At 37.5% G+C, this 27,352-nt stretch overlaps 1 protein-coding gene across 19 annotated transcripts in view; it reads left to right on the top strand.

Moving 5' to 3' along the window:
• The window catches only part of PARD3 (par-3 family cell polarity regulator), a 458,092-nt gene that overhangs the window by 278,066 nt on the left and 152,674 nt on the right, over positions 1 to 27,352 (top strand). For 11 of the 19 annotated variants that reach the window (XM_027781621.2, XM_055804333.1, XM_027781620.2 and 8 more), the window contains 5 exons: positions 253 to 423; positions 11,384 to 11,534; positions 19,405 to 19,594; positions 24,601 to 24,752; positions 25,812 to 25,856. In XM_027781621.2, coding sequence (XP_027637422.1) covers positions 253 to 423; positions 11,384 to 11,534; positions 19,405 to 19,594; positions 24,601 to 24,752; positions 25,812 to 25,856 — 709 coding nt within the window. The remainder of the gene's footprint in view (positions 1 to 252; positions 424 to 11,383; positions 11,535 to 19,404; positions 19,595 to 24,600; positions 24,753 to 25,811; positions 25,857 to 27,352) is intronic. The other 8 variants (XM_055804330.1, XM_055804336.1, XM_055804335.1 and 5 more) reach the window with 2 other exon arrangements.

The following is a 27,352-nucleotide window of genomic DNA, read 5'->3' as shown; positions in this document are numbered from 1 at the left end:
GACAGTTCAATTAGTATGCTATTTGTGCAAACAGGTTATCATAATAGCTTGCAGTGCAGATCTGTAATTGCAATAGACATTTCTTACAGTGGCTGCAATGGAAGCTATTATACCACTGTTCATTTGGCCATAAACTATTAGGACTAAGCATAGTTGTTTGCTTATTTTTCTTTTGGTTTTTTCCTCTCTTCAGCAGACTAAACTTCTTGTGTGTGTCTTTTATGTAAGTAGTTATAATCTTTCCTTTTCCAGGATGGCAGGCTTCGAGTGAATGATCAACTAATAGCAGTAAATGGAGAATCATTATTGGGCAAAACAAATCAAGATGCTATGGAAACCTTAAGGAGGTCCATGTCTACTGAAGGAAACAAACGGGGAATGATTCAGCTTATTGTTGCAAGGCGAATAAGTAAATGCAATGAGGTAATACACTTTTGATAACACGACTGGGTGTTTTCACTTCTAAGGCATTTGTGTTTATAGGAGATGTCATGTTTCCTCTGAGGCCTGGAATATAATATTTGAGAAGCTAAAGAGAGAATTAAAAAATTATCTGAAATTCAGTGTTAGACATGCTAACCTTATTATCAATCAATAAAGTTTTTCTTTTGAGTATTTTCATCAATGAATAACAGGAAACACTGAATAAAACTATATTGATTTTGTAATTTAGTCTGACTGTTTACGTGATTTCTGTTCTTTGGAGTTTTTTCTGTAGGTCTATTAAATCTTTCATTTATAGACTTAGTGTTAACTAACTTGCTTCTTTGTCACTTTCAGTTTTTTTTTTTTAATTAAGAGTAGAGGTCTTATATTTCATTAATATATTTTGTCTAAGAAATTAAAAGTTCCATGTAAAGATTCTGCAAAACTTGATGCAAATAATTCCGTTATTTGGGTTTTAAATGTCGTGTCTTGGCCTTCGTTGCAGGGAAGTATGAAATACTGAATTCAGGGTGAAGTGGTGATTCTTTTTCTGATATTATTCATAACTTCTGTGTCCTCCAGTGCAACGTTAATGTATTGATGTTTTGAAACATATTCATGTTTTCTAATAGTTTATCTTCTAGATTAATGTAAATAATGCTATATAGTAGGAAAATATGGACATATGATACTGAGAAGGGCTGCAGATGCTGTGAAGGACTGAATTAGACTTCAAAATGATTTGGACAGATTGGAGAAATGCACTGAGTTAAATAGGGTGCAGTTGAATGTTGGGTCAGGGAAGCATCTGTTCTTAAGACATCTAGAAGTCATTCATTCTTGTTAACACCGGTAGGGTCTTACCAGGAATGTTAATTCTTGAGTATCATGGTTCAAAAGCGATGTGCACAAATTGGTTTAGTATGGCTGATCCTGCCTGGGGGAAAAAGGAATGGTTTATTTTTTAATGCATAAAATTGATCTTTAAAAATTTCCACCCCATAGTGTATTATAAAACCATGGGTGAAAAAGACACTAGCCTCTCTAAAAGTATTAAGCTCCTCTTGATTAACTGCTTATACACAGCTTTAATACATGTATACAGATGTTTAGATATACATACTGCTAGAAAGCCCACTTGGATGCACACGATTTCTCACTTGGTGTTGAAAGAATTCCGACCTTTTTATATTTGGTGTTGTTTTGTTTTAGCCCTAATTCTGAACTTGTGTACCAGACTGTCCTTTGTAGGCTATTCCTTATTCCTACCCAATTTCAGATGCATTTTATGTGTTACTGCATAAAGAGGATGAAATATTATAGACCATTTCTATGTTTAGTATAATTTTTTCAAAAAGGATGCAGATGTTTGCTCTTCTCTTAGTGAAAGTCTTCTAGATCAAATGTATCAAAACAGTGTTTGTAAATATGTCGCAGCAAACCCAGCAATGAAGAACTAAAGACACTGCTCCTTAAATCTGACAGAATTTTTACTCAAGAATAGTTAGAATATTCTTGCAGATGCCACCAGCGAAGATTTGAAGTATTAGTACAAAAAATAAATGACATGGGACTGGTGGCAAATTCAGGAGCTTGCAGATTAGAAGTAAGAGCATGAGAAGGGCAGTGCCTGTCTTGAAAAGTTACACCATTTACCAGCATAGAATCATTTAGGTTGGAAAACCTTTTTAAGATCACTGAGTGCAACCATAAACCTAACACTGCCAAGTCCACCACTAAACCGTGTCCCTGAGTGCCACATCTACACACCTTTTAAATACCTCCAGGGATGGTAAGGCAACCACTTCCCTGGGCAGCCTGTCCCAATGCTTGACAACCCTTTTAGTGAGGAAATTTTTCCTAATATCCAATCTAAACCTCCCCTGGCACAATCTGAGGCCATTTCCTCTTGTCTTAGCTCTTGTTACTTGGGAGAACAGACCAACAACCACCTCATTACAACCTCCTTTCAGGCAGTCGTAGAGAGCCTTCTTTTCTCTAGACTAAACAACTAGGTTTTTACTGTTTTTTATGAAAGAAAAAAAAAAGAAAGAAATGTATACCCTTTGTGAAACTGTTTCTCTGGTGCTTTCTGTGCTTTTCTCTCTCTTTTGGTTCTCCAGAGGAGTCACCATAAAATAACAACAGCAACAAAAAAGATCCTGTTCAACTGATTTCTTTCCTGTGTTGATTCAGCATTGTATGTGCCTGCTTTATTGAAAAAAATACATCTTACACTCTTGTTGGTCTTCCAGCACCACAGTTCTGTGGAAGTGGAACGAGCCCAATTATATTCCTTTTTGCGTATCGCCAACAGCAGTGTTCATTCTGCTCCATTCCAGTGGCATGGTCAGTACTGCAGCGCAGCACAAGGCCAGAACTCTGCACCCTGGGATTCCATGCCATGCCATGGAGCAGCTGCAAGTGTCTCAGAGTGGGAATCTGTACAAGGGGTGATAATGCCAGTGCAGAAGAGAATTATGCTCAATGTCTAGATGATAAAAACATTTGCTATCTGGCTTTTAAAAAAACAACAGCAAAAAGAACAAAAAAACAAGACTTTTTTTTCCCCATGGCTTCAAGTCCAGTGATTGTTTTGCATTTGCAAAATCAAACTGAGTTATTTTGAGATAGATAAACAACACAGTCTTTTTTTCTTCAAAACTGAGTTTGAATTAAATTTTAAGGAAGTTAGTAGTATGACTACAGTTCTTCTGTTTTTAACATTCATTTTCATAATCAGCCCTGAGAATTGTAGGGCAGGGAAAATTCATTTGACAGCACAGTTCTGCAGTGTGACATTTCTGTGTGTTACAGTTCAGACCAGAATTTTCACATGGTTTTTGTATGTTGGTTGTTAGATGAAGAGAGGGACAGCTCAACCCTTGTTGTCCTCAGTTTAGCAAGGCAGGGGTGGTTGCCTCCCATCTGTTGTAGAGGAGCTGTTTCTTTGTTAGAAAGCTTTCTCAGGCTTCAAAAGTCAAAGTCTACTTAACTTGAGTATGAAACTGTTTCAAAACTTTGTGAAGTGACCTCTGATACTCCCTTTTTATGCTAGCATTATTCTCATACAGCTTCACCAGTTCTTATGTTGTAGTCTAAGCCTCCAAAACAATTACAGGAACAATAAAAATATACATAAACACCATCAGAGTATTATCTTGTTTTCAGAGAGGTTGTGAGGAGATCATTTACATCATCAACACTTACATAACTATAAACTCAAAAGAGACCACAAACTTCCCAGAAGGTAAAAAGTGCTTTTACGCTGTTGTGGTTTTACTGAACTGAAGAGTTGCCTGTAGAAAGAATTTTCATTGACTTGCCAGGAGATAGAGTATAATCCATCCAGGTTTTCAAGTGAATTATCTTGTAGTAAATATTGATATAAGCATGGAGTTGGTGGTAGTTATGAATGAACTCCAAGCCAAAACTGTGTATCTGAGTTTTTCTCCTGTTTGCATTACATCTACACAGAGTAATGTAGTTAATTCTGTTAGCTGCACTACTGCAAACCTTGCAGAGCTTTGTTTAATATCTCAGCCAGTCTAGACAAAAATCACACAGTGCATATTTGATGGAAGCTGTTAGATTAGTGTAACAAAAACATTTAATTTGGGATATGGATATACCAAAGGCACTCTGCCTCCCTTTCAAAAAAAGTTAAATATGCTGTTCTAATTATACTTTCAATGTTTAGCCTTGCCCTCAGTGATCGGCATCGTGTGTTGACTCTTCAGCTTTCCTATATAAGCACAGATAGACATCAAGGTACATTTCCAAAGCTGTGCAGACAGTAGCAATTCGGAAAGAAAAACTAATATTGACTGGATATTCATATATGGCAGGTATTTAACACCTTAGTTTTCAGAAGACATGGCCATCAGCTTTTTAGATCTTTAACTCAAGGCCGACGTTTTTTAAATTACTAAGATTTAAGGAGGAGCAGTGGAGCTCCTTGTGCCATGTTCTGTTAATTAGTGATATTATTATGATTAGCCTGTATGGGCAAACAGCTGCTGACTGTATCACCATAATGCGTACACAGCGCTTAGGCACAACTGTCAGGCAGATCAGTGCAGCTGGCAGCAGTATGTGCTGATTCAAGAAAATAAAGGTAATGGTTACTTTTGGAATCCTGCTTTTTTCAGTCCAGCAACCTGGACAGATTGCTCGTCTGCACTCTGTTCATGTCATATGCAGGTAGCTTTCGTTCACCATGATGGGGAGCATCACCATTTTCCTCAAAATGAGAGACTTCAAGGTTTTTTCTTGTCTATCTCCCTGTTTTGACAGAATTAATGTCTTGCTAAATGTCCCTGAAATGAAGGTTTGCAAATGATTTGTAGATCCCTAAATTTTTTTCTGCATGCCTGTTCATCTTTGCCTCAGTTGCTGACTGGAAAATGGAGCAAGTCATGAATCCAGACCATACAAGGACTCCATCAGCTGTTTAAATATATTGACTGGTAAACAGATCAGTGAGAGACACTTTGCAAATGAGTAGTTTCATTATAAAAGAAAGGAAGCAAGCAAATGTGTTTTGTTTTTTCTTCCTGGTATGTGTGGAAATATAAAACATTAAGCATAATTTTTCCCTGGATGCGATACCTAGTTACCTACTTTGAAATTGTGATGACAGATTCATTTTTTTCTTTTCTCACTAGATTAGTTTTGTGATGACCTTCTGGAGTTCATTTAACTAATGAAAAGGCTTTAGCATCTTCTCCAAACACAGTGGTTTCACTGTTCACTCCCTTCTCCAAGTCATTGATAAAGCTGCTCATCAGCCTAAGCTGTTCCTAGCTCTGATCCCTGGAAGACCCTACAGCTGGCTTTGCTCCACCCTGAAGACTGATCTTTGTGTCCAATCCTTTAGCCAGATTTCAACTCAGAAAATGAAGACTTAGTCCAGTCCCATGAAAAATTAGTTTCTTTAATGCCTTTGATATGAAGCCTTGGTAGAAGCTTTTTGAAGATGCAAGTATGTCGTGTCCATTTCATTGCCTGAGAGCTCAGAGAGCTCAGTGGCACCCTTGTGAATATGCAGCATCCCAGTGAGGCAGGATTTCCCCGTGGACCCATGTCCGTCATGCTCAGCTTTCTTACTCTCTTGTGGATGCCACCATTCTATCCATAAGGAGGTTAGATGCCTGGTCTGTAGTTCCCAAGATACCCTCTAGGTATAAAGGCACCCACCAGTCCTCGGGCACCATGGCTGTTCATAACAGTGTGTTGAACGTTTTGGGCAGCAGTTATGCAATTTCATGTTTGAAAATGCCATCCAACCTGGGTGACATGTTAACTTCTCACCTACCCATTTGGTCTAACGCTCCTGTGTATTTTCTTCTGGCTGATCTCACTCCTCTCCTTATTTGTTACCAAGAAAGGGGTCAGGTGTAGAAATCTCCCTGATACCTTCAGCAGCAAAGGCTGAGACACAGAAATCACTGAGCTTCCCTGCTGCAGACTTCTCCCTCAGTGCCCCTTTCACGGTTGTCATCAGGGGCTGCAGCTGAGTTCCTGTGTTCCTTCTTATGTCTGGTGTCCTCGGTGAACATTTTACCTTCAGTCTGAGCATCCATTGAAGGATGCTGCTTAAATTCTCCTTTCTTCCTCTAAATTTCTTGGGCCATATGATGTTCGTTTTTTTTAACTGTGGCACATTTTACCTGAGCTTTTAATACAGGGGTTGTTAATGGTATCCTTTTAGGCCTCTGGTGGTCTTTTTGGTACATGATTTTCAGTGCATTTAGGTAAACTTCTAATAGTAAACATCCCAATAAATATTTTTAGAAGTTAGCTATGGGGGAAGTATGTACATGTTTTTCTATTTTGTAGTATCTTGCGTATTCTGTTCTGCCTGACTACCTGTCCCCATTTATTTTGACTTACTTTTTTCTCCTTTATTATTTTTCCATCCTTAGCATCAACTTATAAGCTACATCTTGGCCCAGGTTCCTCCCCATACCCCATAACCTACCATCTAACTACATTTTGCAAAGCTGTGTGGGTTCCCTCCCACCAATTCTGAAAGCATTTTTTTGTCTTCTGCTTGCCTTTTAACATTGTCAGAAGAAGAATGCAGTATTTCTTGGAAACACTGTACTGATTTTACTTTTACTAGTGCACGGTTGTGCATGTAGGTCAAACATGACCCTTTTACTGGCTGTTTACCTACATTTTTGCATCTTGCAACATCTGTCCCTAAAACAGGATCCCAGCTTGGGTGGTAACAAAGAAAATCATATCTACTATTGGTAGCGGTATTGTAAAAGTGTATGTGTTGAAAAAGGAGCTAAAGCATTTTGGACATCTTAACCATAGTACAGATAAGAAAGGAAAAAGAAAGCCTGGAGAAAAATTCTGTGTGACACAAAGAGCGTGGGTACCCTATATGCAGTGTAATATATAGCAAATTTCTGTACTGGCTTCTTTGAAATCCATAACGCCTGCATTCCAGTATTTGGATAATTTCCTTTCTGAAGGAAAAAGTAAGTTTAATTATTGTTTCTTTAAAAAAATAAAAAAGTCTGTTTATGCTTTGAGTACTTTGGCAATGGTCTTGTGCATAAATGTTTTTCATATTTATGTGCATAACTTCAGATAGGATCAATAGTGGTGTTTAAGTAAGAAGGACCACATGAGTTGTCCTTTTGTCATCTAGATGAGCAGCAGCTGGGGTAGTTAGTACAGACAGTGCTTTAGCAGGCAGCTGGTTCTTATTTGAATGACAAAGGGCCAGGGTAGAGAGATTTTTTATTTTTAAAAAATATAAAATATTGTTTCTATTTTTATTTTAAGAGAATGGAGAGAAAAGGAGCTACAGGCAATCTGTAGCATAAGGTTTTATTGCATTTTTATAAATATGATCATTTATTATAGATCAGTGCTAGGACCCAGAGAGGGAGCACTCTCTTTTCAGCCTGGAGAGGAGAAGGCTCAGGGGCACCTTACCAGTGTCTATAAATACCTGATGGGGGAATAAAGAAGATGGATCCAGACTCATCTCCAGGCTGCCCAGGGCCAGAACAAGAAGTAATGGGCAGACCCTGAAATACAAGAAGTTTTTTTAAACATAAGAGAAAGAATTTCTTCTGAGAGGGTGGCCAACCACTGGCACAGGTTGCCCAGAGAGGCTGTGGGGTCTCTTTCCTTCCATGTGTTCAAAATCCAGCTGGACAAGTCACTGGGCAACCTATTCTTGCTGACCTTGCTTTGAGTGAGAGGTTGGACTAGATAATGTCCAGTGGTTGGGTCCAACCTTAAACAGTCGGTGCCTCTGAACTGTCACACCAAGAAATGCTCCTGCCTGGGGCAGCTATTGGTAGGAAGTATAGGGGCCAGCTGCTGCCTAGCTTGTGTTCCTGTCCAGGCCTTTAATGAAGGTCAAGAATTCATACATCTTTGTTTATATTACCTACATCTTAGCAGCTAATCAAATTAAATTATATGAATAGGCCTCAGGTTGTGCCATGGGAAGTTTTGATTGGATATTAGGAAAAATTTCCTCACCAAAATGGTTGTCAAGCATTGGAACAGGCTGCACAGGGAAGTGGTTGCCTCAGTATCCCTGGAGGTATTTAAAAGGTGTGTAGATGTGGCACTCAGGGACATGGTTTGTTTAGTGGTGGACTTGGCAGTGTTAGGTTTACGGTTGGACTCAATGGTCTTTTCCCACATAAACAATTCTATGATTCTATGATATCGGCTAAGGGAAGGAAGTGGAATGTGTAATTCAAGCTCTGTATTAGAAATGCATCAGGAAGAACAAGTATTTATTTCAACAGCAATCTTGCTTTGGACTGTCAGTCTCTTTGTCTTGCCCACAGAACAGTTTCCACAATGTAGGTTTTTTTTCACACAAACCTTCTGTTAACGATGTAAGGAAAAGACTGGTTTTTTTTGAAAGCCAGTTCTGTAATTCCTGTCTAATTTTTTTTCTATTTTATAAAAGGCATTGTAACTTTTGTAAAATATTTGTGTAGTTGGCTTGATGCCTTTGTTTAAACCCACCTTTTGTGATGCTAATTAGAAATGGAAAAAGTTTTCCCCATGAAAATGTTAAAATACATGATTCACTTTACAAAACACAGCCATCTAAACACAACCTCCTGCTATTCCTTTTTATTTACCCTGTACTTGACTGCGTTGCCAGGAGTGAATTTCTACCTATTTCTCTGATTCAGAGCTTTCTTCTTGTCAGTATCTTTCTGAAAATCTCCTGAGACCTTCCTACAAATGAGTTTGAAAGTTGATGGGTTGTCATATGAAGAAGTACTGTGCAATATGGCTCACTAAAAGCTGGACACTTGTTACATAAAGTCATCAATATAGCACTGGGAGAACAAATCCCAAAGCACTTTGATATTTTCACACCTTATTTAAAGACAGTGATGTAAAGGTTAGCTCAGCATTTAGTGCCTTTATCATGCAAGTTTAAGTTCTCAAGCAGTCTAATGTTGCTTTGTGCTTTTTTCTTACAGTGTTTCAGAATTTAACATTCTTGAATTTGCCTTGGATTCGTTTATTACAGAGGCTACAAATATTGTTTAATTTACTTTTCAGTAAAGCTGTCAGTTGTAATCTGCAATTTAAAAAAACTAATAAAACAAATCCTCATTTCACAATTTAAACCTTATTGAGTCTAATTCACTTGCACTGCAAGTTTATTATTCTCCTGCAGCTTGACGTGCCTCCAATTGTAATTGTGTTGACCCTCCGATGCAGTAAATCTCCCCAGTGCTTATCAAACTGGGAGAGATAAGTCTACAATTTGGAACTTCATTAAATATCTCATTTATATTAAACAGATGATGGCTTTGAACAGAAATAATAATTTTTACAGACTCTGCGACCTCCCGATCATGGTCTCCTTGACTTTGTAGTGTGGTGTTTCGCAAACCTCCACCCCTTCATGTACCAGGCGTTATGCCAGTACTCAAATGTCAGGAGTTGTTAGTCCATTGGGCTGACTTCAAAGCCTCTGCTGCGGAGACTGTAGTTGAATGCTTTGTAGCCCTTCAAGCATATTTTAAAAAAAAATCTTTTGTAGTGTACATTTCTTAGTCATCTGGGGATTGCAGGTACAGTGATTAATAATGGGCAGCTGTTACAAGAAGAAAAAACAACTATCAAACATGTAGCTTGTTATTGTAATTCATGAAACTATGAACTGCTCCTCTCATGCTCATTTAGAGACCAGTCCTTGGAATAAGAATTCCGAGTTCCCAGTGGCTTCAAAGAGTTTGCAGCGTGTTCAGTATCTTGCTCCCTGCTGCATTTCAATACATATAAATACGTGCTGTGGTATTCTGTAAGGACATTGTTCTTGAGATTTAACTGTACGCTTCAATTTGAAGAGGTGTGTTGGTGACAACAGCTAGTGCTTTTATGTGTGAGTTTGTATGATTGCCCTGCAAAACACATCTATTTTTTTAGTATTTGTTTATTTTTTAATAGGGCCAGATTCAGTTCATGCTGTTTAGGTGAATTGGTGTAATGGTCTCAGTGAAGCTCTTCCAGTACCATCGTTGAGCAGCCGGCAGGCTGCTGGAGCTCAGGTGAACCGAGAGCTTTAGGGGCAGGAAGGCTGGATGGCGTGAGGGCTGGGTGACAGCGCGGGGAGTCTCTTGTCTCTGCAGTGAGCAACTGGGCACTGAAAAATTTGGCATCCAGACTGGCCAGTGAGCACACAGGTGCTCACTCTCCTTGCTCCCAGGGGCTGTCAGCAGTGGTAGTGGAGCTGCCTGTGGCTAATGCGGTGGGTAAATCCAGCTGGATGATATCAAGTTGCTTTATTTCTTTACCTTGCATAGGTGCTGCTTTCCACTGAGCTCTGATTTGCTGGGGCTCACTGAGGAAAATACAACTTTCCCCCCTCTTTTTGTAAATCTGAGAGGCATATACAGGCAAACAAGGGATGACCAGCTTCTACAAACAAAGGCTGGGCTAGGAAGTCGCTCGGGGGAGCCTTCTGATGGAGAGCAGCTGGGGTGGGGAAGTGGCATACATGCAGTCTTTTCCTCTGTGCCTGTGGCCAAGCAGCCCATCTCCATCACTTCTTCCACCACCTACTGCATCTGTTTTGTCGTGGCCAGGGAGGTCTGCCTGGAGTCTTGGTGGGCAGGGACCCAGCAGCTCCAGGGGCTGAGGGCTGGGATAGGTGGGGGGCACCTCAGGTCTTGCCAGTTTTGGATGCTGCAGCCATGCCAGGGATCAGGGAAGCTTCCACACTGAACAAAGCATGGGAGGTCTCTGTACCCTGCAAGTAGGAAAGGCAGAGCAAAGAACTCATCATAAGTAGGAAGAAAAAAAAAAGTTACTATGATGTTTGACTTCTTTCTCTCTCTCTTTTTTTTTTTTTCTTTTTCTTTCCCTTTCCCTCCTAACTATAAAATATTTGAGTGTTTGTGTACTGTTTACCAATACGTGTGGTGGGGTTTCCTGGGGGTTTCCATGATGATTACATTTGGAAGCAAATTGCACCACTTCAAAAAGCAACAGCAGCCCAATTCCACGTGGAGTTACTGCTCCGCACTCCTGAGAGGAGCCTTGTTCTGACAGGCTGTCAGTGTGGGAAAGATGGCCCAGCTGTCTGCCCAATAGTATTGAAAAAAGCCAAAACTGTCTGTTTAAGAAATTATCCAACAAAGACACACAAAAATGCAATGTTGTGGGTTTTTTTGGTTGTTGGGTTTTGTGTTGGTTTTTTTTTTTTTCCCCAGCAATTTTCTGTTGAAGGATTTGAAATTTGACAGGGCACCATGGGAGGTGCACTGTAAAGTGGCTTAGAAAGTTGGTCATTAAGCAGACCTGTCATTGCAAATTATATTTATCCAGGGTGAGAAGTCCTAGCTCATTTGGTCCCAGACAAGTCTAGGCCTTAGGCAAGTTGTTACAGTTCCTCCATGCTGCTAAATGGACCCTGGGCGCTAATTTTCCTTTCTCTGTGCAGTTGGAGTCACCTGGGAGCCCTTCGGGGCCAGAGCTGCCCATAGAGACTCTGCTGGATGACCGGGAGCGGAGGATTTCCCACTCCCTCTATGGTGGGATCGAGGGTCTCAGCGAGTCGCCCACGAAGAACGCAGCACTGAGTAGGATAATGGGTGAGTCAAATCAGCTCAGCTAATCGGGGCGTGTTTTTATTCCTCTATGTGACGCATCGAAGGGCAATTAATGTATTAGGTGTGGGAATCGGGAAACATGGAGGTTGCATGGACCAACTTAAAATGTGCATTAAAATTGTTCCATGCAACCGTTCTGGATAGTTGATAAGAGAAAGTAAGTCAAACAGAATTACGAAGTGAATTTTGTATCTCATGGCAGGTTATAGAACAAATAACAGGAGCGTTTAGCATGGTTTTTCAGTATCTGATTGGGGACAATAAATTACTGGTTGGTCTATTCTCCATGTTGAGCCTTCATTCACATGAAAGGCAGTGACTCATGGGAATTTATAATTAATTTCAGCATTTCTTCTCCTTTATTTCAGTCATACTATAGTACGAAAATAAATAAATCAAACTTGCATCCATTTATGCTTATTAGGGCATTTCATTAATTTGTTTGAATTTTTGCTTTGCAGGACACCAATTTTAAAACCTCATAACTAATTTTAAGAATCCCTTGTGTAGATTCTGTGCCATACCATCTGCAGGGTCCCAGTGGATAATGAGGTTATTAGCGGTTGCTCTGCAGCAATTCAGCTTCCGATGTACAGAGCTAGGTAATATAGACTTGCCTTGCCACAGGGGTGGTTGGATTTACTGCCTAGGATGGGATTAGTTTGAAAGGATTTTCAAATTTAAACGCAAAAAGCAGCTTGATGAAAATAGCACCTGGCAGAAGATGCAACGACTGCTTGCTTGAGTTGCAAGTTTTAAATATAAAAGGTAGCCATTAAATCTGGGACTTTTTTAGTGTGCGTGACACACAGAGAATTTATTAGAAGATGCTGCTATAAATTCGATATGAAGCAAGGCTGAACTTAGTTTTTAATTGCTTCAGATTGATTTTCATCCATAGAAAATTAGTCTACCACTTTATGCTTTTTCCGGTCAACAGTTTGTATATATACTTTTCTCTGTTTTGGGGTTGTTGGTTGTTTTTTTGTTTTTATAATTTCTGTATTCTGGGGTTTGCTTTTTCTTGGTGATAGCAGAATAACACTGTTGTTAAACTCTCTGAAAATCCATGGGTTTGCTGTTTAAGATATTTCTTCAGTTAAGCATTTTGTTCTTATTTTGTGCATTTGGGCAATGGTAATTAGAAATAAATCATATTCTGTTCTATTGCGTTACATTTTGTGCAGCTCAGAAAATAAAATGAGAATTGAGGAAGCATGAAACCTTTTCACCCAAAGTCATATGCTGTTAAAGAGAAGAATTTAAAAAAACCTGTTGACTAATTTAAGGAATGATAAAACAATTTGAAGTCTTTAGCACTGCTCTGTCATAGAAGGGACTAATTCTTGTGATGTCTCTGTCATAGAAGGGACTAATTCTTGTGATGTCAAGGCTTTAGATAAAGCACTGACAAAGCACTGCCTTCTGCTTTTTCCATCAGTGTTGCAGAGGATTTACACGTAGAGCTCATATAAGCGTTAATGAGTTATCGCTTAAACACGTTGTCCAGTGATGGGAGAAGAAACCCTGAGAGAGTCTGTGTGCATGTGTGTCAGCAATGCAGTTTACTTCTGTATCAAAGGAATACAGGGCTTGCCATGCCAAATTGAACTAGTGGTTCATCAGTCTGCTATCAACCCTTTAGCAGTACCCACGAACAGATGTTTCAGCGAAAGAAAAAACCTCTTTCCAAAGCTCTTAAAATCTAATGCTTCTGGATACCTCTGCAATATAAACATAGAGGGGAAAAAATCCTTCCTGCATTTTGTAAGCGCTTTATAACCTGAAGCTGATGTTTTGATTTCCTCTGAATCATTGTTTATCTGTATTGTTTTCAGAAACCAGGAATTATGTAGCAAATTGGTAGGTTGTGAACTAAATCCGTTGATGCTTTAGTTGTAAGCACATGGAAAATCAAATTGTGCCTGAACCTCATAGTAAATGTGGTCTAGCCCAGTGTAACAAAACTGATCTTGCTGGTCTTGGACTGGGTCATTCCCTTCTGCAATCATGGCAGCTTCACAGAGCTGTCATGTTTAAACCCAGGTTTTAGGTAGCAGTCAGTTTTCTAGTATGCTGATTTTTCTGAATTTATCAGTACCACAAAGTTAAAACTGCAGTGTTTGTAATCTTTTATGATCTTCTTGCATGCACATTTTCTTACAGTTCCATACAACAGAGAGGTATTATTTATCATATTTGAGGAGAGAGAGGTACAGCTGCTTGTTTCAGACTAACAAACTTTTGTAAGACTCAGTCATTTATTATGCAGTGGAATTCCTGTCCTGTTTGCATTGATAATGAGAAAAACCTCAGATTTTTTTTTTTTTTTTTTTTTTTTTGAGAATGCATATGTGGTGTTACATGACCCTGGAAGAGTTTTCCTCCTCTCTTGAAATGGGTCTGATAGCCAGGATAAATCCTAAGAACAATCTGGCTGAGGAAGACTGGAAGTCTGTACCTTCCTGTGCTGGTCCTGACCATGAAAACAAGCCAAAAGGAGTGCTTTATGCCATGCTGATTCCCTTGAATCTCCCCACATGGAGGAGCCCTCTGACTTAAGGGCTTTTGGAATGACCTGATGTCTTTTTATTTACCCCCCAATGGATTTAATTATGTGAACTTCTAGTGCTCTTGGTACCTTGTGGTGAGGAGGTCACAGTTTGATTTCATGTGTGAAGGAGTAGTTTTTTCTGCTTCTTTTGCTATTGGATAAAACGGATGGATTTTGAGTTTTCTTCCTTCCTAAATTAGACTATTAAAAAGTGATAATCTTAAAGTCTGGAAAATGCCTGCTCTTTACAGTCATTGCTTAAAGTTGAAATAGAACTTTTAAGAGAGTTTTGTTTCTTTCAAATACAGCTCGTGTACTTTTCAGGAAGGGTATTTAAGACAATTCCCTTACTCTTTCAATACATAACTGACAGCAAGAACTGGTTGTCAGAGCCTTGCTGTGAAAGTGGGAATAAAATACCAGGTTTAGAACGTGATTTAAATTATGTAAGATAATGTTTGCTTACTGCAAAAAGGCTACATGAATCTTTTAATGTTTCTGACGATTCTTATGTTGATGTTTTTCTAGATGATTATTGCTATTATAGATTTTCTAATGCCTTTTCATTTGATAACATTTCACCGAAAATTTCTGATGGAGAGGAGGTACCGCTTTCTGTATTCAGGGGATATTTTGCTTTTTGATGAGGCATTTTTTTTATTTATACAAATTAAGTCTTCACTTCTAAGAATTAGATGGCGAAAATAAACCCTTGTGTGTCTTTGTTTATTTTTAATATTTTCAGGTTGCACGTTGTTAGTACATTCAAAATAACAACTGTGTTATGTTGGTTTCGTGGGTTCTATGATTAAAAATTCAAGTCTCTTCTTTTGATACACCGTTCTTATATATCATCCATTATGCTTCTGAGTTTTGCAATACGCAAATACATACATAGCTGCTGTCTATATAAATTATTCTTATTCAACAAACAGCGTAGTACAAAGTCTTCTTTCATCTTTTTTTTCTAGTTGCTGATATTTTTTTTTATGAACACAGTGGGTTGTGTTGCTACCAGTGACTAAACATAAGTTATTTATCAGGGGGTGCACAGGATAACAATAGTTTGCACTGAATCTGCATTTCATCCTGAAGGATCCCCCAGAACTTCTTAAAATTTGATAGTTCCTACACAACAGCAAGTACTTTGTTCTCTACATAAATAATTGCTGTCTTAAGGACAGAATGAAGAGGAAGCACTGCTGAAAAAAATTTAACTAGAGATGTTGAGTGTGTGTATCAATTAAATGAAAATAACCCTTTACAAAACAGAATGCAGTTCAACAGCCAGGAATCTCATCAGAATGTGGTGGTCTGGGATGATAGCCTTGACAGATCTGAAGCACTCCCTTGAAATCCAAAGCCTGAATGTAGTGGAGACGTTTTTGTCCTTAGCTGTTCCCCAACATTTATTCCCAATCCCACCTCTATTTAGCTTGAAAAATTAGATTATATGAGTATCTATGAGGGATTTTGCCAAAACTTAGTATGTTGTTAATGAAATATGCTATTGGGGGGAGGGGAAGGAAGACCTGGAGAAGTTCTAATTTCTCATTGCACAATTCTCTGTATCTCTCCTGTAGGCAGTTTCATCAGTATTGTCATCATCATCACTATTTTCATTTATTGTTACTTCTGTTATTTATTACTGTATTTACTAGTTTGGTTAATACTTCATTCTTCATCACAGAGTAGCTGTTGCTGATTTCTTGGTCAGGCGGGTTAGGAATAATTTGCCATGTCAAGGCAAGAAAGGCCCTCTATTCATGGAAGAGGCTTGAAGTGCACCATCGGTCTGAATCCCACAATACCAAAATGCTCATCAGAGTCACCCATAAAGTAATATTTGGTTTTGAACCTACTGTAAGGGTGTTCAACAGATTTCTTAGACCTTGCTTTAAAGAGAAAGCAACAGCAAAACAACAAAAACTGAGTCAGATACAGTACCATGACAATGCAGCGTAGTATGTGAGCCAAATTATTGAAGTTATTCCAGCAAACAGATTAACTAAACTTCAGGGATTTTCAAGATATAAAAGGACTCGGAGTACCTTCATGACTAAACCTGTTGTCCTTTTTATGTACTATGTATGCGCAGGGGTTTTTTAGAGTGCTTTATGTTGGTGGTTTAACTTGGGTCCAAACTATTTTCTGGTCTATTATAGGTCTATAGTGTTACAGGTTTGAAGGTTTGCTCTTTGCACATTTTTCCTTCTATGCTGAAAGTCCTCATAGACCTGTGTACTGGAGCTCTGAGACGTCTCTCTCTGCACAGGCAGGTGGGAACCCTTCTGACCCCATCGTTTGGTATGGTCCTCAGGCTACACTTGTTTAGATTGGTAACTTGTTCAAGAAATTTGAGCCTCGTGGTCCTGAGAGAAGACACACTTGAAAGGGAGAATGGTTTCTCTTCCTTATTACACCATCCAAAATACTTGGTTATTACAGTTTATCTGGCTGAAGTTGAATTAATATATGCAGACCTGGAACCTGAAGTGTATTCAGAGTCTAAATTTTATAGCACTTTCCCAGCCTGAGGGAAAATTACTGTCTTGGAGAGGTGTGTAGACAGCTTGAGCAACATCTTAGGTTTGTGGATCAGTGAAATATACTGCTGATTACTAGGTTTGAAGTTTCTTTGATGTTTCCTTGTAATGTTTCTCACAACACTTGCCGAATTGCTTTCTCCAAGGGTATTTTCTGTCCATTTCAGCTGAGCTCTCTACAAAGGGCTGAGGTCCGTCTAACCATCTGCTGGAGGTGAAGCCTTTCACCTGTTTTTAGCTTTATCTGCAATGAAAAGCATAGTCATGTCAGATGGGTTTTCTTCTTAATTCCAAAGCAGCTATTAAAATGTCAGTCTTCACCCTTGTCAGATATAAAGCAGGGTAGTGAAAAGTTAAAAATGTTACTGAATTACTGTAGCCTCTCAAATGAGAAGTTCAATCTGCCGAATGCCGTAAGGTTATACCTTTTCACAATCAATTCTTTGGAGACGTTATTAACTACAGAGTTAACAGTCTTGTAGGCATTATGTTTGGAAAGAAGTACATTACCAGGCTAAACATTAACCTGTCCATCAAAGAAACTATTGCTGGGCAAGGAATCAGCTGTTATGCAAATGGAACACATTCATTTCAGTTTGACAGTGATGACATGTTCACCATGCCATACCTTTTTCTTCCAGACACTTCAGCCTTCTTCACTGATCTTTTCTGAAGCCAGTTTTCCCACTTTGGAAAGCTATACAAAATACATTATCTAGCGCAGTGATTATTTTAGCTAGCTCTTTATGCATAAGGTTTTATTTGTTTGTTTGTTTTTTAATTATGGCATGCAAAAGTAGTGATGGTAACTAAAACCTTTCCAGAAAAGAGGAAAAATTATTTTCCCCTAATTTTACACAATTTTTCCGTATGTGTAGGAAAAATAAAGTGTGAAAATATTTGATGCATCCACAGAAGCAGTTTATGTTATGAATATATAAGTTTTGTTGTATATTATTACTGCAGTGCATCATAGTTTTAGAATAATTTAAAGTTTGTTGTCACATTAACGGTTGATTAAGGTAGTGGGTTTCTTTTCATGAGATGTGACATTTTTTCTAATTGTTTTAGTAAGATAACATATTTCCAGGAATAAAATTTATGTAGTGTCAGCTGCATGTAGTGAGAGTTAGGACCAAACATTTTATATTACGTATCTTTTTAAGTCAAGCATCAATATCCAAGAGAAAAAAAATAATGAAGATATTCTAGCACATAAAAAATTATGTGCTGCAAATGTGAAAGATTCATACTTAATTAGCCATTGCCTCGGATAACTAAATAATTTTCATCCAGGTTTGCAAATCTTCATTTTCCTTAAAGGAAGTTTTAGCTTAGTGTTTCTAGATACTGAAATAACCTCTGTTTTTGCCAAGTTAAAATTTTAAATGGTGATAATTCTATATTTCCACTGTTGTCCAAATAATATCATATAACCCCCCATCCTCCCAAATCTGTATGTCATGCATGCATCCTGAAAAACAGATTTATTCAGTTTAAACCATAGTTATGTTACGAAGCTTTGCAATGAAAATATTCCTTCTGATATTCTTTATAGCTGTTTAGTCTGTTTTGGTGGCATAAAGTTTTCTATAAGTTTAAAAGTTGCTTCTACTTTTTATACAGCAGTTGAAAATTATTATACAATCTTATGCATTGAAATAGTTACTGGAAAATACAATTATTTGTGTATAACTATCCCTATAAAAGCAGCAGTGGTAGTGGATTTATAATATTTAGATGCACATTAAAACTGTTTTTTGCATGGAAATAATTTTTTAGTAGTTTGTAAGAATCCTCTAAATTTAACTGCTACTCTACAAATCAACCCAGTGAAGTCTGCTACTGAACAAGGAATAATGCTGAGTCTTTATAGTGTCTCTTTCATGTTTGTGCTGGCTCTAGTTTAAGCACTTTAACAGTGTTAACATTTATTTGAATGTGGTGGTAATAGAATTACGTAATTTTTTTCCCCAAATATTGCATGTGTTCCTCCAGATTTTTTTTTAAAGGAGAGAAAGAAAATTTGGAATTGTTTCGCTTTAGCCCTGAGTTCTCATCACCTTTCACAATCGTTACCTTTGTGGAGGCATTATTAAAAGGTTCCCATTTCCCAACAGCAGTCAAACAAGTTCCGTATGTCATGAGGGCAAGATTGATCAGGACAAGTGATGAGCTCTGTTAGTTCCCGTTGAACTCTTTCTTTGTTTCTAACAAATGATTTGATGCAAGAGAAGATGCTGTCTCCTGGGAGGTGCTTTTCAGTGGTTCTTAGTGACAGGGCCTGAGACAATGAGCACAGATGGAAACACAGAGGTTCTCTTTGAACATCAGGAAACACTTTTTCACTGTGAGGGTGACTGAGCAGCGGCACAGTTTGCCCAGGGATGTGGTGGAGTAGAAATATTCGGAAGTCATTTGGTCAGAGTCCTGGGCAACTGGCTGTAGGCGTCCCTGCTTGAGCCAGCAGGGATGGAGCAGGTGAGAGGTCCCTTCCAACCTCAGCCCTCCTGGGATTCTGTGATCTTCCTGCAGTAGGTCACAGATGCAACTGGTATATATTACTTTTCAAACCTCTGCATAGGAAGATGCGTAAAAATCAGACATAGTTACTTTCATTATCTGTGTTGTGTCTCTCTTATCAGTCGCATTGCAGTTTGGTGTGACATTTTATCAGCTGTGATTATATGTTATTCAAGGCACACTCTGCCATTATTTACTTTTGGGTTTTTTTCTTCCTTTTATTGTTCAGGTAAATATCAGCTGTCTCCAACGGTGAACATGCCCCAAGATGACACTGTCATTATTGAAGATGACAGGCTGTCAGTCCTCCCTCCTCATCTCTCTGACCAGTCGTCATCCAGTTCCCATGATGATGTTGGATTTGGCACTGTTGATGCTGGTGGATGGGCTAAAGCTGCAATTAATGAGTCAACAGACTGGTAAGAGAATGGTTTAGTGGAAGGAAAAAAAAAACATGACTGCAGTTACATCTTTTTCTTTAGTTTAATTGTTGGCTACTGCTAATACTAATCTCCCCCCCCTCCTTCACATTTTGATTCACTGTTTTCAAACTGGTAATTGTGCCTGTTTCAGGAAGGAGGGCTGTACAGAAAATTTGTTAGACTTTCTACTTCTGATTGTAATTTTGTGCTCTGTCAAAGCACATGTGTGGTAATGCTATTAATTGTTATTAAGATCAGATTCATGTATTGCTGTGTTAATTTGATGATTTGATATCAGTTTAGTTGCCAACTGAACTAGCTTTTATAAAAAAAAAAAAACCTTTGCAAAATATAAATACTTGAGTTCATGAAAGAATACTTACCAATTGGAAATTTTAATTTATAAACCTCACTGTAAATATTTCAACATTTAGAAAACAAAGGTGTTGTCTTTGTCTTCCAGTATATATCTAGGAGCCTTTTAGTTCTTCTATATACTCTCTTGGTTTTCCTAATAATGTACAGTAATTTGAAAATCTATTTAGAGGTCAAGGCAGCAATTTGTTTTGCCTTAGTGTCAATGCTTGTGCACCAAGAGCTAGTTAGGATTTCTTCATTATGCATAAAGAAATATCTTTCATAACATTGTCTGATTTGTAACTATCATGCAAAGACAGTGTACTGTAATAGCTCTAAATTTAAAAATATGAAAGTAATAGTTCCACATCTAAAACTATAGAAAGTAACTTCATATGTTTAATCTATAGTAAAAATAATTTCTGTGTATCTTAGATTGACTCTCTAATTACTTTCATACATTTGAGTATAAGAGTCTTCTTGATGAATGCATTGAGCTCCATTATTGACTTGCTTAGATTCCTGGGAAAGAAATACTGTTTATTGCTTAGTACAATTAATACAGATCTAAGATTTAATTTCCACGTCCTGTAATTATGTATAGTAATGGCAAAATAAAAGCCCACCTCTGTACGCTGCCACTTCTTGAAGCGAGATAATTACCACAAATAGTGTGAAATATATGAATTTTCTTATTTTTCTTGTCTTTCAAGCCTGTTATGAATGTGTCAGCAATATCTTAATAAAACAGCAATAGCACCTGCCAGCTGATATGCACCTGTCATCTTCTTCTTTGCTTTATATTAGTTTATTTCATCTTATGTCCAGGAATTGAGTTCTGTATTTTAAGCACTGTTTCAATGATTGTATAAAAAGTTTATGTTTTTTTTATTTATCCTCATTTGCATATTTTCTTAAAATGTTGCTGCTCTTCTCTTGGACAAGTCATACCTGTGATCTGGGCCCTTGAAAAGTCCATCTATCTTTTGTAAAAGCTTTTAGAGCTGAGAATCTGAGAGGTTTAAACAGAATAGTACTCAAGGCTGCATATAAAAGCTTATTTGTGAGTGAATTTTTTTAGCTGAATATGAACAAAAACCTACAGCGTAAAGTAAAAGTCCATTTGAAACCTGCAGATGCTTTTACACTTACTTATGCAGCATATCTTACTATTCATATACTTTGAAAATGAACATAACAGTAAAGAAAAAAGGAATTAGATATTGTGGAATTGATCATGCTCAAAACCTGTAAATGTGTGTTTAAGAAATTGTAAAGGTCTTCAGATACAATTGCACTTAAAAGAGTGTATCAGTGCAGCCCCTTACTATCTAATGTATTCTATTTGTAAAAAAGTAAATAGCAGTAGAATTAGATTGTTGCATTAATTTCCTGCTGCTAATGGATGAAGGAAGACTTGTAAAACGAAGGTGCATTGTATGGTTTTGCTGGAAGGCACAAAGGGTAAAACTAAGAATATGGATGAAGGGTTATCCAAACAAGAATGGCAGCTGTTCTGAATCACAGAAGAAAATGTAAGCTTTTCCAGCCTCACAGTATCTCCCTAATCCTTGATGAAAATGTTATGAAAACAAAGGGGCAATAAGACAGGATTAATAAGTGGAATTTTAATAACATTGAGGGTCAAAAGACGGTTACATTCTTTTAAGGATCAACTGTCATTCCAGAAATCTTATTTGTTAAGTATGCTAGAATATAGTAAATTGCATTTGGCATTGCTTAATGACTTGCACTAAATTCACCTTCTGTCTTTTATTAATGTAGTTGAAAAATATTAAAATGAGGCATTTTTAGGGGCATTAGTTCCTCCTCTGTATTCGTTGGCTTTTCGAGCTGTGCATTTTCACAGGGGCTTTTGAATACTTTTAGGCAACATCCATACGTTCAAACTCCTGTGATCTGCTCCTTCCTTAGTTACTAAAACACCCTTGTGGGTCTATAACAACAGAAATAAACCAGGACATGGAAACTGATGACTCTACATAGCGCTCAGATATTTGTGCTGTAAAAAGGTATGAGATGTCGTGACATCAGAGAGCAAGTAATTTTTGGTGCTGTGTAGACCTTTGGTATGCAGGATGCTGTACAAACACAGTAATAATCCCCCTAATAAGCATGTGTGGAAGGTAGGTGTGGTAAGGGCAGGTAAGGGAAGCAGAGAGAAAGCCCCTAAAGGTGGTGTCAGTGGAAATGCTGGGATCCAGTCTCCAGAATTCCTGGTTGCTGATGCCATGTGCAGACCCACTGCTCTCTCCAGGACCTGTGGTGCCCTTTTCGAGTTTCATTTAACTTTGGAATTTAGTCAGTTCTTAGGACTTCAAGTTGAGTATATATGTGCATGCTGTATTTACGTGAAAATGATATTCAGCTTTATTAGAAACGTTAGGTATATGGATCAAAGCAAGCTCATATGAAAATAAGGAGCATGCAGCCAAAACAAATAGTTTTAGAAATTCACCCTTTTTGCAGAAAGTGTCACAGGATACATTTTGTTCAGCAAGATGAAGCCGGTCGTTTTTAACTAATGTGAGCTGTGTTAACAGATGTTGCTAGAAAAAATTCTCACTTAGTAAAACCACATTTTTCTGGCCTTCAGAGACAAGGCTGACTAGCAGTGAGCCAGAAACTCCTGTGTGGCCTTGGGAAGGTCATTTATGATCTGATTATGAAAGGTGTTGAAACCCTCTAAGTTCAGTTGAGTCACTTGGAGGACATTTTCAGACTTAGGTGGTTCTTATTCAGCTGTGTGTTGTGCTGCTGTAAATGCTAGAAGTGTATGTTGGCCTTGTCTGTCTTATCTTTCTGTCATGTGGAGATAATTTTTTCCATATTTTGTGGGAGTGAATGTGAGGACTAAGTAGTTATTTTTGAGTTTGGGCTCTGATTCATCAGAGCTCTTAAGCATATGCTCCAAAATGTTGCTACATTGTGCAGACATCTCTGAAATAGTTGCAGTAATTAAATGTAAAACATTATGAGCCTGAGCCAGAAACGTTAAAGTCAAAAGGCACTTGACATTGACTTTATTCATATAAGCTCTGATGCTGGTCTCACTTAAGTATTATATACTTGTCACATGCACATATCTTATTATTTGTAAATCTGCCACTACTAGACTGAATTTTTTCTAGGCTGCCTGATAATGCAGCACTCTTTATAGTACTTGATATCTTTGGATATTTTTTCTTACCTCTATTTACTGTTGTGCCTAATACCAAGGTGTTTCTTGTTCAAAGATGCTTCCATAAATTATAGTACATAGCATACATAAACATGTGCATGTTACAGAATTTGTAAGTTTGTTTCTGCAGAAATTCACTATTTGCCTGTTTCTCACTAGGTATGAAATGTGTATTATACTTACCCTGAAAGCAGAACATAATTCTTTTGAAACATTACTGAATAGTAACATGTATGTATAAAATATTTTGAATGGCATTTAGTCTATTTAGAGAACTTAGTGACAAAATATTTAGCTTTTTTTTATCTTGAAGTACAACAACAATCAAAGGGGGGATTTTGAGGGATCTTTTTTGGTATAGGCTAGATAACAACAGTGCAAAATGCTAATTTTTTCCAGTATTTTATGCTTTTGTTGCTTTTTTGTGCCAGCTAAAGTATAAATCTAAATTGTTTGGGCTTGCCTTCAGAATCTTTTAATACTCTCTCCTTTTCCAGGAGTTAGAAGATCTTTGTGTGAATTTCCTTTTATATTACAGTTTATCAGAAATAAGCAATCTTGTGATTTTTTATTATGATTTTTTAGTTTTTTTAACATGCGTTGTGGCCATGGTGTCACGTTGCAAGCCTAAGGTTTAGCTTGCACACCAAATTTTGCCTGCGTTCTTGCACTCGTGTTTGTGCCAACATTTGACCAACATTAATAAATCTATCTTGAGCATGCTTTTGATGAAGCATGGTGAAATGCCAGTCACTGCTCCCTGAAGACCTGGCTCACACAACCAAGGTCATGCAAGAATCCTGCAGAAGACCCTGAAACTCAGTCCAGTTTTACCCCTGTTTCTGATTTAGTGGTGGAACCATTGTGGTGAATACTTGTTCTGTAGGGAAGTAGTGAGTAAAAATACATTTGTCTGTCATAGCCAGGTTAAAACCAGGAGATGCTGTGAAAAATTTACAAGCAATGTCACATATGGAGAGAAATTTTAATGCAGTCTTTAAATGAAGAAATTTAAAGCTCTGTGGGCTTCAGGCAGGACAGATTCTATTTATGCTTTACTAAAAGCATGTTGTGATGGATAAAAATCTGATAATTTGCTATCAACAGAATCTATTTGTTTCTGCTGAAGAAAAAGGAACTATTTTATTCTCCCTCAAATTATTCCTGTGTTGGGGTTGTGCATTCTGATAATATATGTATAGTGTACCAGCTATGTATATCTTTCACTAAGGCTTATAAGTGAAATTCTTGATACTTTTTAATTAGAATTACTCGATGCAAGTAAAACAAATGCATTGTGTAACTGAGTACTTGCAGTGGTTTATTTAAAAATGTGCACTTCATTGTTGGTAGAAGTCACGTGCTAAATAAATGCTTTTCTCTGCAGAGTGAAAGGTTGCGTGATCTTGATAAATGTTCGCATGATTTTTTTCCCTTCTTACAGCACTCTTAGTCCAGATGTTGATCCAGTGCTTGCCTTCCAGCGAGAGGGTTTTGGACGCCAGAGCATGTCAGAAAAGCGTACAAAGCAATTTTCAGATGCCAGTCAGTTGGAGTTTGTTAAAACACGAAAATCCAAAAGCATGGATCTAGGTAGTGAGTGATATTTTTTAACTTGTTTTATTTGAACCTGATTTTCTTGTTGTAAGTATATAGATTTTGTGATTCCAAATATGTTGTTTATGTGCAGTACTACTACATGTAATGTCTACTGGGGGGAAGTAAAGCATTCTTAATGTGAATGGCCATGTGGCCTGTGTATTGTTTGTACCACTTGTAAATGTCTGTACATTTAAATACCATAGCCCTCTGGATATATGGTTATAAACATTAAAAGTATTTATTAAAATGGAGGTGAAAAGTGCATTTACCAATCCATATAGAATAACTGTGTAAAACTACCACGCTGTGGTTCTGTGTAGACAGGATTATTCTCAGTTCATGGTGATAATACAGTTAGCCTTAAAGATCCTTTGTAGTCTCTCATTTTGTAGATGGATTCAGAATTAGAAAATGGGGCTAGTCTGACATCTGTCTGAGAGCCAAGTTTCAATATTTACATCAGAAGCCCTGTAAAGGAGCAGTGGCTAAGACAGGCAATCGACTATAATCATTTTAACTGATAAAACAACTGGGAATAAGTAATTGCCAACAAGCCCATCTATTTTTCTGCCATTGAATTTAGACTCTGAAGTGCAGACTCTAGTAACCTTAAACAGTGAGTTTTGATTATTTAAACACACAAAATTCCCTACTCAGAATAATATATAATATGATTCACTCCTTTACAATAATTGTGAATATCTTGACTACAATCCCTAATTCACCAACTTCCTCAGGGGATAGTAAGGTTGGTGGTACTGACTTGTCTTGACTAGTTGTGATGTGCTAACGCGTAAATAACATATTGTACCTGCCTGTGATGTGAACATGACTGACATTGCATGAAGGTTACTAGTTTGCTGCCATTTCTACCTAGAATGTTTGCTTACTGTTGCAATTTATTTGCATGGAGTATTACATTGCTAAGGTCTCCTAACTTTAAAAAAAAAAAAAAAAAAAAAAAAAAAAAAAAGGCAAAACAAAAGGAATGTTGGATGCATGTGGGGCATGGGCACTAACTGGGCTAACCGTTATACATTTACCTTTTAACAGTAGCTGACGAGACTAAGCTCAGTACAATGGATGACCAGAAAACAGGTAAGAATTGACAGTAAGGCTGTTGCTATAGAAACCTTGGTCAAAGCAGCTTACCACAATTACAGAACTGCCAGTCAAATTGCATGAAAACATGAATATTCCGGTACTTGCATGGCTGCTTTCTATTGTCGTGAATAATCAAGTTGTACAGAAAAAGAAAACTCTCTGTAGAGATAAATATCTTGCGTAGTATATTCAGCCAGGTCATACATGTGATGGGAGGTGGACACCTGTTTCTACACTTGGAGCTTATAATTTTGACCTTTCCAAAAATCTTGGAAAAATCTCCTCCTACTTCAAACTCTAATGTGCAGAGAGACGATGTAGAAGAGTTGAATGTTTGGCTATTAGAGTGCTAACACAGTGCTTAGAACTAATTATTTTAATTAGAAAACTGCTACCTTTGCCTTAAATGGTCATCAGATATGTGTTGTGAGTTCACTTCAAGACTTATTTGTGCAAGTTGATTTGCCTTTGGAGCCGAAACCTGAGCATCGTAACAGAACAAAAGGATATGTAAATATAATCTTTTCCACATAACCATCAATTGTAACATTTCATACAATGATAATGAGAAATAGCTTTCAAAGCAATTTTTTTTTATTAGTAATTAAAATAATGCACCAACTGCAATTATGAACCTTTATGATTTATTAATATAAGTTAGCTTTTGGCCTTTGGAATGTTATTTTAATTAGGCTAGATCCAGAAGACACCATAACATTACTTAGCTCTAATTAGGAACAATTCACCTTTTTAACCTGAAAATATTATTTATTTTAGTATGATTTGGGGAGAAGGGCATTCCATACAGAATTTATAATTAATAATTCACAACTGCATCTCTGTTTAACCATACTTTACAACATGAGTAGGAATACTGAAACGCTCTAAGTACTCAAGTGACAAAATTATAATTTTTATTTAAACAGGTGAAACTTCTAGTTCTTAAAATATTGCAGAATTTGGCCACACACTTGCAGCTTTACAAATTGAGAATGAGTACACAAAATAAAAATGTATGAATGTTTTGAAGGACTAAGGCCATCAGAGTGTGAATGTATGAATTATGTTAATGATTGTGGTAATAATCAGTGCATAGGAACTGCTTTCGCCCCTGAGCATTATTCACATTAAAAGGAGTTATAGATCAAACTAAAATGTATTGTAAATTATTTTTCATTTTCTTATTAGCCTGCCTATTTGAATGAAATATGGTTAGAATGGTGTAAAACCCATGTGTTTTAGTAAAATATGATGCTTAGGTTTTAAAAGTGCATAGTGGGTTTGGTGCTATCAATAGAGGGTGGTGTTAATTGAGTGTAGTTTTTCTCTATGTGTAACACCTGGATTAAATTCCAGAAAAAGAGACAAGTCGGACAACTTGGGTGAAAGAGCATGACCATAACCATCTGGACTAACCACTTACATATTTTGTGTGCAGCAAGTTCAGTGGCTGGAAAAAAGGAAAAAAAAAACCTTTTACTGTACTTGTA

Source organism: Falco peregrinus, chromosome 5 (assembly GCF_023634155.1).
Source record: "Falco peregrinus isolate bFalPer1 chromosome 5, bFalPer1.pri, whole genome shotgun sequence".
Classification (NCBI taxonomy): Eukaryota; Metazoa; Chordata; class Aves; order Falconiformes; family Falconidae; genus Falco; species Falco peregrinus.
The sequence above is the reverse complement of the archived record's forward strand: the minus strand, read 5'-3'. Positions and strand labels throughout refer to the sequence as shown.